Here is a 16241-nt window from a genome sequence, read left to right as displayed (position 1 = left end):
ACATTAAAACAACATACAGCAACCCTTTACTTGTACAAAACAGATATTTTTATTTATTTTTTTCAATTAAAAAAAAGGTAATATATTTGGAGGATATGTGATATTTAACTGCCTTTCCCACTAGGCTCTATATGAATCCCCCCTTTAGGTGTGGTCGGGCCGCTGAGGCGTGAGAACTTGTGTAAGAGCTGGTTGTGCAGGAACAAATGTATAAGTGACCTAGACTTTACATTCAAGGTGAGACTCCACACATTTACTAAACATAATGACACACATCAACACGTTGTCGGAATTGCATTGCAACAATTCCCCTCGTTATGTTTGTGTTAAAATACTCTTCCCTGTACCCAAACTACAGGGCTCAATGTTTGCTAGCATGTTAGCCGCGAGACAGCTGCACAACTTCCGTGTCGTCCGGCCTTTTGTAGTGTTCGGGTCAACAAGCAAATCATTATTATTATTTTTTCAAATCAGTCTCTTACATGGTGTTACTTGTTTGTACTCAATAATGTATTCGTAAAATTAACAACACTGTGTGTGGTTACTGTGTATTGTTCGTTACTATTTAGTTCTTTAGCAAGGTTGGGGTCAATTACATTTTTCAGTTACAATTGCGTTTTCAATTGCGATTACAGTCAGTGAACAGCATTTTTCCCCCAATTACAAATAATTTGCAATTTATTTTTTTTACCATCAGAAAGTCAATTGCAATTACGTTCTCAATTATTAAACTTTAATTATAATTAATCACAATTACTGAGCCTGAAATAAATAACTTAACAGTTATCCTTCCTCTTGTGTTAGCTTTCTGTTAGCATCTCTTACAATAATGGGGCCTACATCAGCTGTAAAATACATTAATAACTAATATCTAATATCCTTGTTAGGCTTCATAATCAATGAAAATATAGGTTTTAAAATAATTGGTGTGAGCAGCTGAGCCTTTTTTTTTTGTCAGTACTGTATACCCTTAGATTTCATATTCTTTTAAATGGCAAAATGTGGGAAAGCTTGATATGAAACATGTTTTAATAATTGTTAACTACATCTGTATAGAACTGTACATAGAATGGTAACATGGTTCCCGAGTTTAGTGTTAAATTATAATTAAAAATGTTTGTATAATTGTCAATTGTATGACAATTGCAGTTATAAAGTGAATTTAACTACGACCTCAACAGATTTAAAAAATTTCAACTACCATTATAATAATACCATAATTGTAGTTAATTATCAATTACGCAATTATAATTATAATTGACCCCAACCTTGGTCTTTAGTCAGTGTTTTGTCTGTCGTCACTAATGTTTTGGTGTGTGCGTGCATGTGTGTGTGAGACAGTTGCCTCCATGAACAACTTGAACGACCCTCCAAGATGGAACATACAGCCTGACGGAGGAGGAGGAGGAGGAGGAGGGGGGCCGGGGGCTGCTGATGGGAGCCGATGGAACTACGCTCTGCTGGTGCCCATGCTGGGACTGGCTGCTTTCCGTAGGTTACATGAGTGTGTGTTTTTGTTTTTAAAGAGGTATGACGGACCCTAAACATTAGACTAGTGGTCACCAACATGGTGTCCTCAGGCACCAGGTAGCCCACATGGACCACAACAGGTGCCCTCAGGCCTGTTCTAACTGGAGCACTGGTAACCAATTCAAGATTCAAAGTGTTTGTCATGTGCACAGTAAGGACACATGTTTCCTTTGAAACAAAGAAAAGCATAGTAACAATAATTTAAAAAGTAATTAAGGTACAGTATATATGTACAAGGTAGAAAGGAGTTCCTCAGTCAGGTGGTCCTGCATTTAACACTTCTGTGCCTCCGTCCTGAAGGGTAGAAGTGTCTTTGATGAACTCTGCACTTGTAGATGCTCTGCAGAGAGGGGAGTGGAGTCTTGGTGGTCTTTGATGCCGTCTTCACCACTCTCTGCAGGCGTTTGCGGACCATGGCTGTGGTGTTTCCGTACCACACGGCAACACCACAGATTCGTAGCATAGAGCCTTCCAGTCTAGCTGCTGCTTCTAGTGTTCGTCCTGTGAAAAGAAAGGACACTGAATAAGTCTGACCACAGCAGATACCAAGGAGTATTTAAAACAGTAAATACTGATATACCATCAAACTTTTAAGTAGTTTTGACGTTGCAATATGCTTCTTCATAAAATAAGATATTTAAACCATAGCTAACATTTAATGGCATAACATTAAATTCATTTAGAAAAAAAAAAAACAGTACAGGCTTAGCCTGGCTGGTGCACATATTTGTGTGAAAAAGTAAATTTTCTCGATACACAATATGAATCCTTCAGCATAGCAGTGTATTACAGTAGTGCTGTAGCTTATAATATACTAAATAAACTTTACATATTCCAGCTTTAAGCCAAAGCACTTCCTAAATAAGTTCAAAAAACAATCCTTCTGCAGCTTCATCCTCTGCTCTACATTTTCACATCTTCAGTTTGTAAAGGTGTTTTTTAAACTTAACTGAGTTTGATGTTGAAATAATCAATAGTGTTGATTAGGGGTGTAAGACAAAATCGATTCGGCTCTGCGGTATATTGTATTATTTCACCGTATTTTGAATCAACGGAAAAAAACTATTTATTGCGCTAACATATGCATAGCTAGGTGTCAGTGAACCACATCAGACCTTGTTAAACTACTTCACTCCTTAATGCATTTTAACTTGGAAGTTTATTGCACACATACTGGGCACTTTTCTGGATGTATGTGGTAATTTAAAAAAAAAAAAAAAATTGACAACTTAACAGAATCAGAATTTTTTTTAGAAGCAAAAGTTAAACTTTTTTGAAAAATTGAATTTGACAGTTTGATAAACATAACACTTGTTTTTTTTATGTTGGTACTTGGATTACAGTTAGTTACCGTTTACTTGTTCTCACAAGTTTTTTGTTTTGTTTTTTTAAAAGAAAGAAATTATATTTCATACCATATTGTAGCTGTAAAGGTGACATTTTTAATGATTGATCTCGTAATAAATCACAATGTATATTGCCATGTATATGGTATTGTTTAGTATTGGGATATATCGGAATATATTGTATTGTGAGATGCAAATTGTAAATCGTATCATCAAATTCAAGGCACTGCACACCTCTAGTGTTAAGAGTATAGGTTACTTATAATCAATCTTGTGTAAATGCATATGTTTTTCTACCGTATAATGTAATACTGTGCACTTTCATGAAAGGAACAAATAAATTAAATGAAAAATAAAAAGTTTGCTGCAAAAAAAAGTACACACCACCAAAAATACAACACACAACAAATCAAACAACAATGTCAAATTTTGATGCAGTTGTAACTTGAATTCAGTTTTTTTTTTAAAGATAAAAGACCAATAGCGCCTCCTAGCGGCCATTATAGTGATTATTTGGACCTAGTGCATCATGAAAAGGATTGATCTGTATCTTCTTTAAACCTAACACAGGATCTGCTGGTTTAAAGCTTAGTCTGCCACAGCCCTTGAGCAATTACAATGGGACCCTTGTTTAACAGATTTAAATCATTGTATATGTTTTCTAACTCATCAAATTTAAGAACAACTTGTTCTCTTGTTCTTAGAGAGAAACTAAACTCCTGCTTTCTGCTGACCTGCCACTAGGGGGAAATTCAGCAAAATGTCTGATTATGGGTGTGGCTCCTGGAGCAGTTAAGACACGCCCAGTTTATACTATAAAAACTCCAAAAAACAATCTATACTATGCTAACCAGCTACTCAATACTCACTATAGCTCTCTATTCAGAATTCTGTCAGTCCAACCTACTCACACATACAGCAGAGTCCACAGGTGATAGTTTTAATAAAAGGGGCGGGGCTAACAATGCTTGTTTGTGACTCAATATGGTCTCAAAATATCACAGTAGTAATAGTAAAAATCTGTTGTAATAGCCAGGTTTCAACCCATAGAGGGCAGTCACGCTGACATTTTACAACAAATAATGCCAAATTGAAATACTTTGACTAAAACGTTAAGAGTTGGACCAGAATCAACCAACAGCACTACTTCAGAACCATATATTTGTTTACAATAGAAAGAAAGTGATTTTATGGTTTAGTTACTCTTTAATAAACCTTTAACACAAACGAATGTCATGATAAAGACGTAATCAGTGTTACTTTCTCAATTAATAGGACAGTAGTGTGTTTTTCAGGGTATGATTGATCCTTTGTCATACTGGTGGCTGGATGCTGCCATTGATTATGAATGATGATTTGACATAATGATAACACTAAAAAGCACATTTTACATTGTCTCCTAAATGTTATATTTGGGATATTGACCTAGAGGTCACCAACCTTCATGAAGCTGTGAGCTACTTCAAAGCTAGTGAATAATCTGAAGGGATACCAGTTTGATATACATTTTCTAAATACTAAATTTTCACGGTTTCACTTAAATTAAATTGTAATATAATGAGGAAAACTAGCAGTAACTTAAAAAGGTAGGAAATGTTTCAACATGCAATGCTTTTTTTTTTTCCTAATTCATGCAATTGTTTCATTTTCATTACATTTCATAGGCAATCATGGTTCTTATTTTACCAGCCACAAACTAACAACTTATTAACAAATTCTAAACATTTTTACAATTTAACAATTTTGTAATATTTTACAAAAATCCACTTTACATTTATTAGAAACACATCTTGTCACAATCTGCAGCTTCTTTCAAATGTATTTATTTATTTTTTACAAAATCCTATCTGAGACACTTACATTTTTCCCAATGTTTCAGTGAAATACAAAAACATATCAAGTGCCGCAGTATTTTGCTCTACTAAGGCTCTGACTACAGCTAACACCTGGTTTTAACTTTGTGAGTTTGAATCCTGGCAAGTAAATCTGATCATCAGATATTAGATAAAGCTCATTGGTTACTAGTGCTCCTGAGGGAACCTCTTGTGGACCATGTTGGTGATCTTTGACCTGGATCATCCCCAAAATCTAATCACTCTGATATTTCCTTAACATTTCATCCAAATCCATCCATTAGTTTTTGAGATGGACTGTTCACAGACAAATAAATAAACACTGGCAGAAACATAAGCTCCTTGGCTGAGGTTTATTAGCCTCTCCTTGGTTAAAGGAGGACCATGTCATCCTGAAGAACAGGTGAGGAGATGCCAGTCTGCCAGCTAATAGAGAATATTATAGCAAAATTATATTCACATTATATCCAGAACATACATATATATATATATGTGTGTGTGTGTGTGTGTTTTATCCAATTTTCCCAGACACGGTTCACCTTGTGTTCCCACAGACAAGTTCACAAAACACACAACAATCCCCTGGCAGGTGTCCTGAGTTGGGAAAAGCTTCTCCCCTCCTTTATTTACAGTATGTGGTTAGCCAATAGCAGCCTTCCTTCTTTTCCTATAAAAATGTGTACTGTTACCAGGGTTGGGGTCAGTTACATTTTGCAATTACAACTCCACCTTCAATTACCCATTTTCGAATACAACTCAGTTACAATTACGGTGACCAGCATTTAAAAAAAAAAAATGAAATTATTATTTTTACCCTGACAGTCAATTACAATTGTGTTCTCAATTATTAAAGTTCAATTACAATTAATGACAATTACTGAGCCTTTAATAAACAGTGTTAGCTTTCTGTTAGCATCTCTTATGATAACTGGTTAGTTTAAATCAGCTGTAAAATACACTAAAAATTATCTATCATCTAATTTGTTTCTCATCTCTTGTTACCTTCCTAATCAATGAAAATATTGCTTTTAATTATATTGGTGTGGGCGTTTGAGCCTTTTTCTGTCGTTATACTCCTAGATGTATTTATTTTTTTAAATGGTAAAACGATCCTCAGGAGAACTGACAGGTAGAGTTGATGTGAAATATATTTAAATAATTATCAAACAGGTTTAAGTTTAATGAAATTGTAATTTACAATTACAATGTCAATTATATGAACTCAATTACAATTCAATTACGATTACAACAGCAAATACTATTACGACTTTAATTATGTCATACTTGAAACCTGACTGTTAGTATGTGAAATCACTGAACAATTGTCCACATGAGAGCTATCAGTGGAAGAATATCACTGGTGTTCTGACTTTACCTTTATTTACCCTTTAAAAAGTTGCATACCAATAAGTACTGTGTTCTTTTAAATGTTAGGATATCTGATTTGGTCCTTAATTCTTAATCCTATCATTTCTACAGGCTGGATCTGGACCAGGGATTCCCAAAGGGAGATCCAGAATGTTAAGAGCCAATATGTCAAAGACACGTCCATAATAAAAGGCGAGTTGGAGGCACATTACAGGGACACACTGATCGAGAGGAATAAAACAGTAGCTGCTATGGAGCTGGAGCTGGAGAAAGAGAAGCAAAGGGTGAAAGGATACCAGCAGGCCATGTCCTCAATGAGGCAACAGCACGTCGAAAAGCTGAAACAGTTAAAGATGGTAAAATAACACTTAATACCAAATATTTAACCCTTAAACCTCTGGCACAGTTTTTTTGCTCTGCTATGAATACTTCCTCTTCCATCAGGAACAAGTGACTCTGGAAGAAGAGAAAAAGAGGGTGGTACAGTCTGGAGCTGCAGGGGCCGTTCTTCATCTCGCCTTAGAAAGAGAGAATGACTGGTACCGACGTGCTACTGCCACGCTAAAGGAGCTTGAAAGTCAGCTTTTGGAACGGCAGAGTGCTTACTGCTCCCACATTAGGCCCCGAGCCCATCGTTTGGAGATCGAGAAGAACATGTTAATCAGAGTTGTTAAAGAGCCGCTTGGAGCAGAGCTTGATCTGGAATCTGACCTTGTAGACATTTTTAGGAAAGACAATTACTGTGCAGAACCTCTGAACATGGATAAGAGAAAGAATGGAAGCCTCATGTGGGTGTACCTTAAATACTGGCAGCTGCAGATCACTTTACAGAAACACAAACAAGCTGAGAAGGCTTTGCTAGGAGGGAAAATTCCATCAGACAACAAATGACTAGATACAATCAGAATCAGAATCAGAAGAGCTTTATTGACCAGGTACAGTTTAGAACAATACGAGGAATTTGACTAGGTAGTTGCAGTGAAAGGAGACACATCAACACACCGGAGCAGCCATTTGCGGCGCCCACAATGTTGTCAGCATATGAAATGGGAGTGGGAAATGGTTTGTTTTTAGATTTATATATGCTTTTACTGGTATTTAACTGTGACCAAGGATGCGTATTGTATTCACTTGAGAAAAAAAAATGTTTTTTTTCTGAATATTTTATTTTTTGGGAAAGGTTTTGGCAATTTTTGTCAGTTTTTCTGACAAATTGTTTTTCTTCTGTTTTTCTGAGTAATTAATCTTGTTTTTCGTGCTTTTTTTTTTTTCTTTCTGAATTATCGAGATATCTGGAAATGTTTATCAAATTAAAGGAGCCGGCCATGTTTGCTCTGAACAAAGAAACAAATGCATCTGTTTGAAATGCCTTCTAAGCTCAGACAAAAAAAATAATCAGTTAAAACAAGGTGCAAAATGTGCATAAAAAACAGAAAGAAATTTGCGTTAAAAAATTACTCAAAAAAACAGAAAAAAATTTGTCCAAAAAACATGAAAATATTGCCTGAAAAAACATCCAAAAAATTATTCGGAAAAAACAGATTTTTTTTATTTATTTTTTTTTAAGTGAATACAATACCCTTTCATGGGAAGAGGATGTAAACACAAATTGTTACATTTCCAAAAAAGAATACCAACTTTAATCATGTAGAAGCTATACCTGGTTAAAACATTATTTCATTTCTTCATGCCTATTCCCACTCCACATTTTACAAAGAGATTTATTAACATGCAGTTTTTCATGTTTTAGATACACGTTTGCTCTTTTAATGTAAAAATTGGATTGTTCACCCACTAATAGTGAATGTGAACTGTGATCTAACTGTTATGAGACAGTTTAGTAATGATAATTTTTCCTACATGGAAACCTGTCAGTTTCTTCCTGCTGCAGCTGCATATAAATATTGAAATTGCACACCACCTTACAGGCTGATTTGTTGCTGCTTTATACTCGAAATTTGTAACGCAGAGTAACTGAGAGCCTTTAAGAAGATGTACTTTGATCATTGGAGCATGTACACAGTACTACAAGTACTGCAATAACAAAGCACTACAACCATAACGCACATTGTTTGTAAACCTGGAATAATCATCAAATCCAATGTAATTATTTGACTATGCTGAGCAATTTTTTTGATTACACTTCTGCTTTCAAAACTAGATTTTTATTGTGGTTTGTGTTATTCTCAGGGACACAACATGTTTCTATATTCTAACATAAGGTAGAGCAAATAATTTCAAACTTTGTCCTGGACAGCTGCACTTTCACAGGTTAGATTGCTCTCTCTCCAGACCACATATCAAACTCAATGTCTCGGGGCCAAATCTGGCCTTTTAGAGGATCCAATTAGGTCCACAAGAGCAGGTAGCAATAACAGAAAACAGAAATGTTTCTAAATAACCAAATATTTCAGTTTCAGATGTCTCAGTCCTTCCAAATTCAATCAAATGCCACAATATTTGCTGGACCTTGCAATTTACCACACCTTCCTCACATGCAGCAATTAATGACCTTAACAAATTGTGGAAAGTACTCTTAATTTTTTCTAAAACCCAGCATTTTTCCACATACAGTATCTCCTCTAATTGAATTGAATATTCAATTAGACACTTTAATACCTGTAACACATATGCTTTTTCAACCTTTGCATCCTTGCTTGCATTTTCTTTGCCTTTGAGCAATTTTAGTTTCTCCAAAAAAATCTAATATAAATGATTGACTTTTGATTGTGGGAAGAAGCCAGAGTTTTTGGAGCGAACCCATCCATGCAAGCATGATACCGTGGAAGTTAGGAGAACATGTAAGCGCCATACAGTGCGTGAAAGAAAGACGTCCTGCAGAAATGGAACTTGTGCCGTCTTGTTGTAAAACTGGGTTCCCCTAATAACTTTGCCTGGGCGTCACATTGTGTCAAAGGTCAAATTATCTGTTTTTTTGGCTGTTGTCTGCTCAGGCTTATCGTTTGGAGATTATAAGACCCCCTCATAGATACATAGATGAGAGACTTTATTGTCTGTCCAGAACAGTATTGGGGAGTACCGTATTACGGATGTTGACCATTTTATATTACCATCTTTAGATGCCCATGTCCCCTCTGTGGCTGATGATTGCTGCATTCCTTGGCTTTTATTCGATGAAGAGACAACAGCAGGCTTGTCCTCTGAATTCTCCTCATCCACAGAAAATTGACAACCTGGATCATCAATTACATTGTCCTCGGTCTGTGAAAGATCCTCTGTCTCTTATAACTCTTCCTCTGCATCACCATCCCAGTTCAAAATCTGTGATGAAGCTTCTCCGGCTGTAAACCTTCTGGAGCTCATTTCTGATGTGTTTGTCAAAGAGGTGGCATTAGAAAAGTGACAAGGACAAGGGAGAGAAAGTCCCTCCTCAACACATACCTGGGTTTCTGGCAATCAAAATACAATTATTTGGGCAGTCAAAATAAAGTACATCAAAGAGGCATGTTTATTTTGGATCTGTACAGCTACTTGCCCACATAATCGTGTCCGGGTCAAAATGACTTGCAACATCATCTTTGTATACAAACTGCACAGACATTCCACTACACATCTAAGTGTCCAGATTTTACACACCAGTTAATGACCCCAGATGAGGAAAAGTCATAAAATTTCATGTAGTCAACTCAAAAACCAAAATGTGTCAAATTGACCCTTAACATAATACAAGGGTTAAAATCAATTGATTACACATTACACTTCTCAGTTCCGCGAGTTTGTTCACTCTCTTTTTTTTTTTTTTTTTTTTTTTTTTTTTTTTCCTTGTCTGCACATGCTTTCGAAGGTTAACACTACAAGAAGTGCAATCTTTTGACAGCAATGCATATTTTATTATTGCAATTAAATAAATTTATTTGTTTCATTGCATAATTGTGACCGTCACCAGCCCTCCCTAGGGAAGGGTAAGAAATACTTTATTAAAGGGAGGATGTAAAAAAGAGAGGGCAGTGTTACACCAAGGTGAGGGGTTGGAGGGGGGTGGGGAAGTTAGCAGGGAAGAGGGATACTAGATAGGATATGGAATGGGTGAGGAATAGTTTTAAGTGATGCGATGTGAAATTGTGGTTGTGTATATTGTGTTTATTGTTGTGTTGTCAAGCCAGTTTGGTGACCAGTGTGTGGTTTAGGAATAATGGTGGTGGCTGTGAACAGAGGAAGAGGTGAGTGGAAATTCCATAAAACAGGTATTTGGGAACAACGTGTATAAGGTTGAGCCCAGTATGAGTGTTATCCCACAGCCCAAGGCCAGTGCATCCATGACAAATGTATTTCCAAGTACCGCCACTGCAAAACCCAAGAGCCGCCCCCGGGCCCGAAGAAGCAGTCAGGCCAGCAGCAAGAGCAGGCAGCCTAAGGGCCCCCGGCGACCACCCCGAGTTTGTTCACTCTCAACGCGATGCATTTCCTAGAAGCCCAAACGTAAATATGAAAAACAGCTTATTTACGTCGGTCACTCAATCTAATGATGTCGAAAGATGAGCAGCGTGAGATAGACGTGAAACCAATTCCTTACGGGAACAATAGGGCCTTCCCTCCACTTCTGCTGCTCGGGCCCTAATAATAGTAATAAGAAGAAAATTCCCTAAAGGAACAATAGGGCCTTTCGCATCACTTCTGGTGCTCGGGCCTTAATAACTAATACATTGTTTGCCGTGTAAAGGCTATCCTATGTTGTTCAGAGCAGTTATTGCTGAGGGGATGACGGTGCATAAGCACAGATGCAGGAGCAGCTTCTGTATCCACAGCTTCTGCGTCTGTTATGCTTTCAAGTGCAAATACAGAAGCTTGTGTCGAAGCAAGGGAGCTCCACTGCCTCGACATTGATTCTCCCATCAGGTTGGACTTGGGCTCTGAGCGCTGAGTGTGACTTACAGGGCCTCCAACAGGGCCAATTCAGACTCTACCCTTGGCACGAGACTCCTAACTCAAGCACTGGGGATCCAAGGTCACAATGTGCCACATGTTGACAATCCATGTCTTGAGGCGGTCCAGCCTCCCTTTTTTAATGAGAGGTGGACTGCACACCTCAATTTCTCCTAAATGACTTGATGGGCTTTGAGATTCTGAAGCAGAGTTTGGTGGTTGGTCATTATGTACAATGATACATGTGTTGGATCTAGTCAGCTTAGTCTGGGTCTCTTCAATGACAGGTGGACTGCATATTGCAACTTCTCCCAAATCACTTGATGGACTTTGTGGTTTTAAAGCAGAGTTTGGTGGTTCAAGAGCCTGTCCATTAATCCGTACGGTGGATATTGTCCACCTACGCTGGTCTTTTTTAGTGACAGGTCGACTAGACACCTCATTCTGTCCCAAATCATTAGATAGATTTTGTGATTCTAAATCAGAGTTTGGTGGCTTGTCAATATCAACACACCGGAACAAAGAACTTGTTTGGTGTGTTTTTCTTTTTGCTAACTTTTCTACGTCACGTATTCTTTTGTTCACTTGCCTTAACTGACAATCCATTAGGTAAAGTTGCTTCCTGTATTTGTAGGTCTCACCTTCTAAAGGTGTATTTTGTTTTAATAACTTGCTCACCTGTCGTTGCAGTACTTCATTCATCTTCACTTGTTTCCTTTTCTCCTTTTCCTGGTTTTGAAGCTGTACGGTAAGTTTCACACATTCCTGTTTGCATTTCGAAAGCTCTTCTTTTAGACTGTCCCGCTCTTTGTTTACAGTCAAGAGCTGCTTATGCTGAGCAATATTATGCAATAAAAATGCATTTTTCTTTGCTTGCAAGCACTTTACTGTAGCAAGCAATTTGATACTTTCACAATTAAGCTTTTGAACTTTTATTTTGTCTGGCAATTGTAAATCCACTGATTGCCTTTTCATGTCTTGGAGCCCAAGCTTGATGCTATTGATAACATGATCAAATGTTGTCATGCTTTTTCAGGCTAAAAGTTAAATCAAGTCAAGACAAGTCAATATTATTTATAGAGCACATTTAAAAACAACAGACATTGACCAAATCAGGAGCATTACTTGAAAGCCTCTTGAGAACTTTCTTCTGTGATGTCAATGGTTGGAGTTCATGGAGTTCTAACTAGCTTAGCTCTTCTCAGGTGCCCATATACACATTAAATAGGACTACTTTAGCAAGTAACCACAATTTTTTTACTGCAAAATAAGTGTCTTGGGGGGTTCCCGGTGCTGCGTGGGGGGTGCCCTTGCTGGCTGGGCCAGTCTTGGCGGGGGTCTTCTGGGGCAGGTGGCTCTTTGATGCTTTCTCGGGTGTGTATGTGAGGGCGGTGGCTGCCTCTCAGCCTGGGGTCTCTAGGGCGTCTGGGGGGGCGGGCTGCTTGGTCGTGGGGGAGTGGCCTGGGGCTCCTTAGCTCTTGTTGTTGCAGAACTTCTTACACAAACATTGGTCATGGATGCACTGGCATGCCTTGGGCAGTGGGACAAGCTTGTACTGGGTTTAACCTTAGATACGTTGATCCCAAATACCAGTTTTAGGTATCCCTCTGTTCACTTCCACAATGATTATACTTATGCCAGGTGCTATGTCACCCACTTCAATTTCTCCACACTTGTCACCAGACCGGCTTAATTGATTATACAACACAATAAGCACAATATGCACAACTATAACATCAAATTTCACTCTCACTTTAAAACAGTCGACTCCTCCACACCCCTTCCATTTTCCTACCCTGACTCCCTCTTCCCTGTTACCTGCGAGGAGTGTGCAACAAATGTTTATTGTAATCTAAAAGGTGATAAAACTCCTATATGTCAAAAAAACACTGCTCTATCTGAAGACATGGGAAGAAAGTGGAATCACTCATCTCCAAGACCTCTTTGAAAATAACAAGCTCATGACATATAACAATCTAACCCAAACATTCAATATGAATTAAAGTATTTTTTTTTACAGTACTTACAAGTAACAGAAACAATCAAGAAAAACACTTCTGTAGATCCAATTACCTTACAACCTCCAGAACTGGCTATACATATGAAGAAAATCTCAACAAAATAAAAAAAAAAACTCAAAAAAATATACAGAGCGCTCTCGAACAATAACTCTAATCATTTACCAATCGCTAAATGGGAGGCTGAACTTTCAATCACCACAAACACCGATTTCTGGACAGAAATTTGTTGTAATACTTTTAAGATGACAAGAAACACAAACCTACAGCTAATTCAATACAAAGTCCTCCACAGATCTCACATTAGCCAACAGAAAAAGTATGAAATGGACTTCTCCCCAACAGACATCTGCTCTCAGTGCACCCAGGGAACTATTGATTCTTATTTACATGCCTTATGGCTCTGTTCTCCAGTTTTGGTCTCTAATTACTAAAAACACTGTCCTCCATTTTGGACTGCAGGATTCCTCTCGCTTCAGATCTATGTCTGATAGGAGACCTGACGAAGCTTGATCTTCCAGCAAACCAATCACAATCCATCCTTGCGACACTCACCATAGGAAAAAAAAAAAACATTATTAGTGAATTGGAAAGATAAAAAAATTGAACATAAACCAATGGAAAAATCTCCTCATAGAATATATTTCCATAGAAAAGATGTCAGCTCTCAGAAAAAATAAAATAACCTGCTTTGAGGAGCGCCGGACTCCTTTTTTAACTGCATTTAATCTAAGCCTAAGGATCTAGCCTGCAAGCGAACTGCCAGCACCACTCTTTACTAACACACTAATCAAACTGTAGACCTGGATCTCCCTGGGCTTGTGGGGTAGCCAGGGTGGCTTGGGTGGGTTGCCTGGGAGTCTGGGTGCCTCTTCGCGTGCGCTCGTTCCTTCTGGATGTCCTCCAGAAGGGCTGTTTGATTTTGCTCTCCTGCCCCCTCCGTACACGTCTGGGAGGCCTGTGGGGCGGGGCCTGCGTGTTTTTCTGCCGCTCTTTCCCCTTGCTATCTGTCCCCCTGTCCCGTTCTCCCCTCCTCCTTTTCCTTTGCTCTGGCGCCTGCTCTCCTGTTGGGTTGGGCATTGGGGGGCTCCTGTCGGCCCGGGGTACTGGTGAGGGGGGCTGTGGCTTTCGCCTGGGGGGCAAGCAGGGCTGTGTCAGGTGGGTTAGCTTGGGCGTGGGCCCGTTGGGGGGCCTGGGGTGGTGGGGTTTGTGGCTCCTGGCCGGGGGTTCGGGGTGGGGGTGGTTCTGGGGATGGCTACTGCTCGGAGCCGGCGCCTACATCCTGGGTCGCTGGGTGACGGGGTGCTGCTGTGGGTCGCTCCGTCTGCCTGTCTGGGTGCCTCGGCTTTGTTCCCTTGAGCACACCGTCGCCGTGGATATCGCTAGCGCGGTGGTCCCTGCTGGCTCTGGGCCCACTGACGGGTGCCCGCCGGCTGCCCGTTCGTCGCGGCTCTGGCCGTCTGCTGGACGTAGGCCTTGGCCCCTCTGCTGGGGTCTTGGGCGGGGGGCTCTCTGGGCCCTCCCCTCGGGGGATTGGGTGCGGGGGTGGTGGGGTGGATGTCGGTGGGGGGGGTTGAGGGCGGTGGCGGAGTGTGCCGGATCCTCGGCTTCTAGGTGCTTTCTCGGGTGTGTATGTGGGGGGCGGTGGCTGCCTCTCGGCTTGGTGTCTTGGGGGCGTCTGGGGGGCTGCTCGGCCGGGGGGAGGGATGCCTGGGCTCCCTGGCCCCCGTTCTTTCTGCTATTTTGGCTGCGTCCTCGAGTCCGGGGCAGCGCTTGGGTTTACAGTGGCAGTTTCTTGCACATACATCGGTCCACGATGCACAAGCATGCCTTGGACTGTGGGATAAAACTTGTAGTGGGCTTAACTTTAGACACGTTGATCCCAAATACCTGTTTCAGGTATTACCACTCACTCCTTCCCTCTGCCCACAGCCACCACCATTATAGTTAAGCCTCACGCCTACAACTTCACATCTCACTCTCACTTCACAGTAATCAACTCTTCCCCACCCTTCCATTTCTCTACCTTGAATCGCTCCTCCCTGCTCTCTTACTTTTGTTTTATAAAGACTGTTTTTAAAATATATTTTTCTAATAAACATGTTCAACTGGGAACATGTTTATTACATTTATGGTTGATACATTTATTATTTAGTGTGCAAAGCATTAAGTACTCTATTTTCTTTTAAATATTACTATTTCCTTGGGTGTCACTAAAAACAATCTTCCCATTTTGCCACACTGGCACCATGAATTTAACCGCTGGCTATCGAGGTGGTGTCCAGAAAACGAGGTGGGCTTCATTGATAATTGGAGATCCTTCTGGGGAAAACCGAACCTGATAGGAAGAGATGGAATCCATCCTACTTTGGAGGGAGCATCTCTACTATCAGAAAACATGGCACATTTATGACATCTCATGAATGAGACCATGTTACAGAGGGGGAGTCCTCCACGCCCCTCTGCGCTTGCCTTAGGACAGTTTCCCTCCCATTGCTATCAGGATAGCTGTGTTCATCGCCATGACAACTGTTGTGATGGTGATGAATATTATTTTATAGAGACGGTGTCTGTCCCCCGACCCATATTTCACAATGATTTTAACATAAAATCAAATAAAAGAGCTATCAATTATAAAAATCTGAAAAAAATTAAAATCTCAAATCTAGAAACACCAAAACATAAAACCATTAGATGTGCTCTATTAAATATTAGATCACTGAGATCCAAATCTCTACTAGTAAATGACCTTATCTCAGAAAATAACTTTGATTTATTCTGTTTAACTGAAACATGGCTGTATCAAGATGAATATGTTAGTTTAAATGAAGCCACTCCTCCCAGTCATTTAAATACTCATATGCCACGAGACATAGGCCGTGGAGGTGGTGTAGCAGCTATTTATCATTCCTCTCTCCTAATCTATCCTAAACCAAAGGCCAATTACACTTCCTTTGAAAGCCTGGTTCTAAATTTATCTCATATCGAATCAAAAACCTGCCAGCCAGTCTTATTTGCGATAATTTACCGTCCTCCAGGCCCTTATTCTGAATTTCTATCAGAATTCTCTGAGTTTATATCAAACTTAGTCCTCAGTTCTGATAAAATACTGATAGTAGGAGATTTTAATATCCATGTGGACAAAGATAGTGATAGCCTGAGCTCAGCCTTTATGTCCCTAATAGACTCAGTTGGCTTTTTTCAAACTATTAATGAAGCTACTCATCGTTTAAATCATACTC

The 16241-nt window shown here is 39.5% G+C and overlaps 1 protein-coding gene across 1 annotated transcript; it reads left to right on the top strand.

The window, feature by feature from the left end:
- The first annotated feature begins 141 nt into the window (after positions 1–141).
- Positions 142–8259, top strand: LOC114458946 (coiled-coil domain-containing protein 127-like). The gene is made up of 4 exons (XM_028441334.1): positions 142–237; positions 1342–1491; positions 6209–6453; positions 6542–8259. The coding sequence occupies exons 2-4, from the start codon at positions 1350–1352 to the stop codon at positions 6986–6988; spliced, it is 834 nt and encodes a 277-aa protein (XP_028297135.1). The 5' UTR covers positions 142–237; positions 1342–1349; the 3' UTR covers positions 6989–8259.
- Positions 8260–16241: the final 7982 nt, after the last annotated feature.

Source organism: Gouania willdenowi, unplaced genomic scaffold (assembly GCF_900634775.1).
Source record: "Gouania willdenowi unplaced genomic scaffold, fGouWil2.1 scaffold_216_arrow_ctg1, whole genome shotgun sequence".
In the NCBI taxonomy this organism is placed as follows: Eukaryota; Metazoa; Chordata; class Actinopteri; order Blenniiformes; family Gobiesocidae; genus Gouania; species Gouania willdenowi.
Note: the sequence above shows the minus strand (reverse complement) of the source record. Positions and strands in the feature narration are given on the sequence as shown.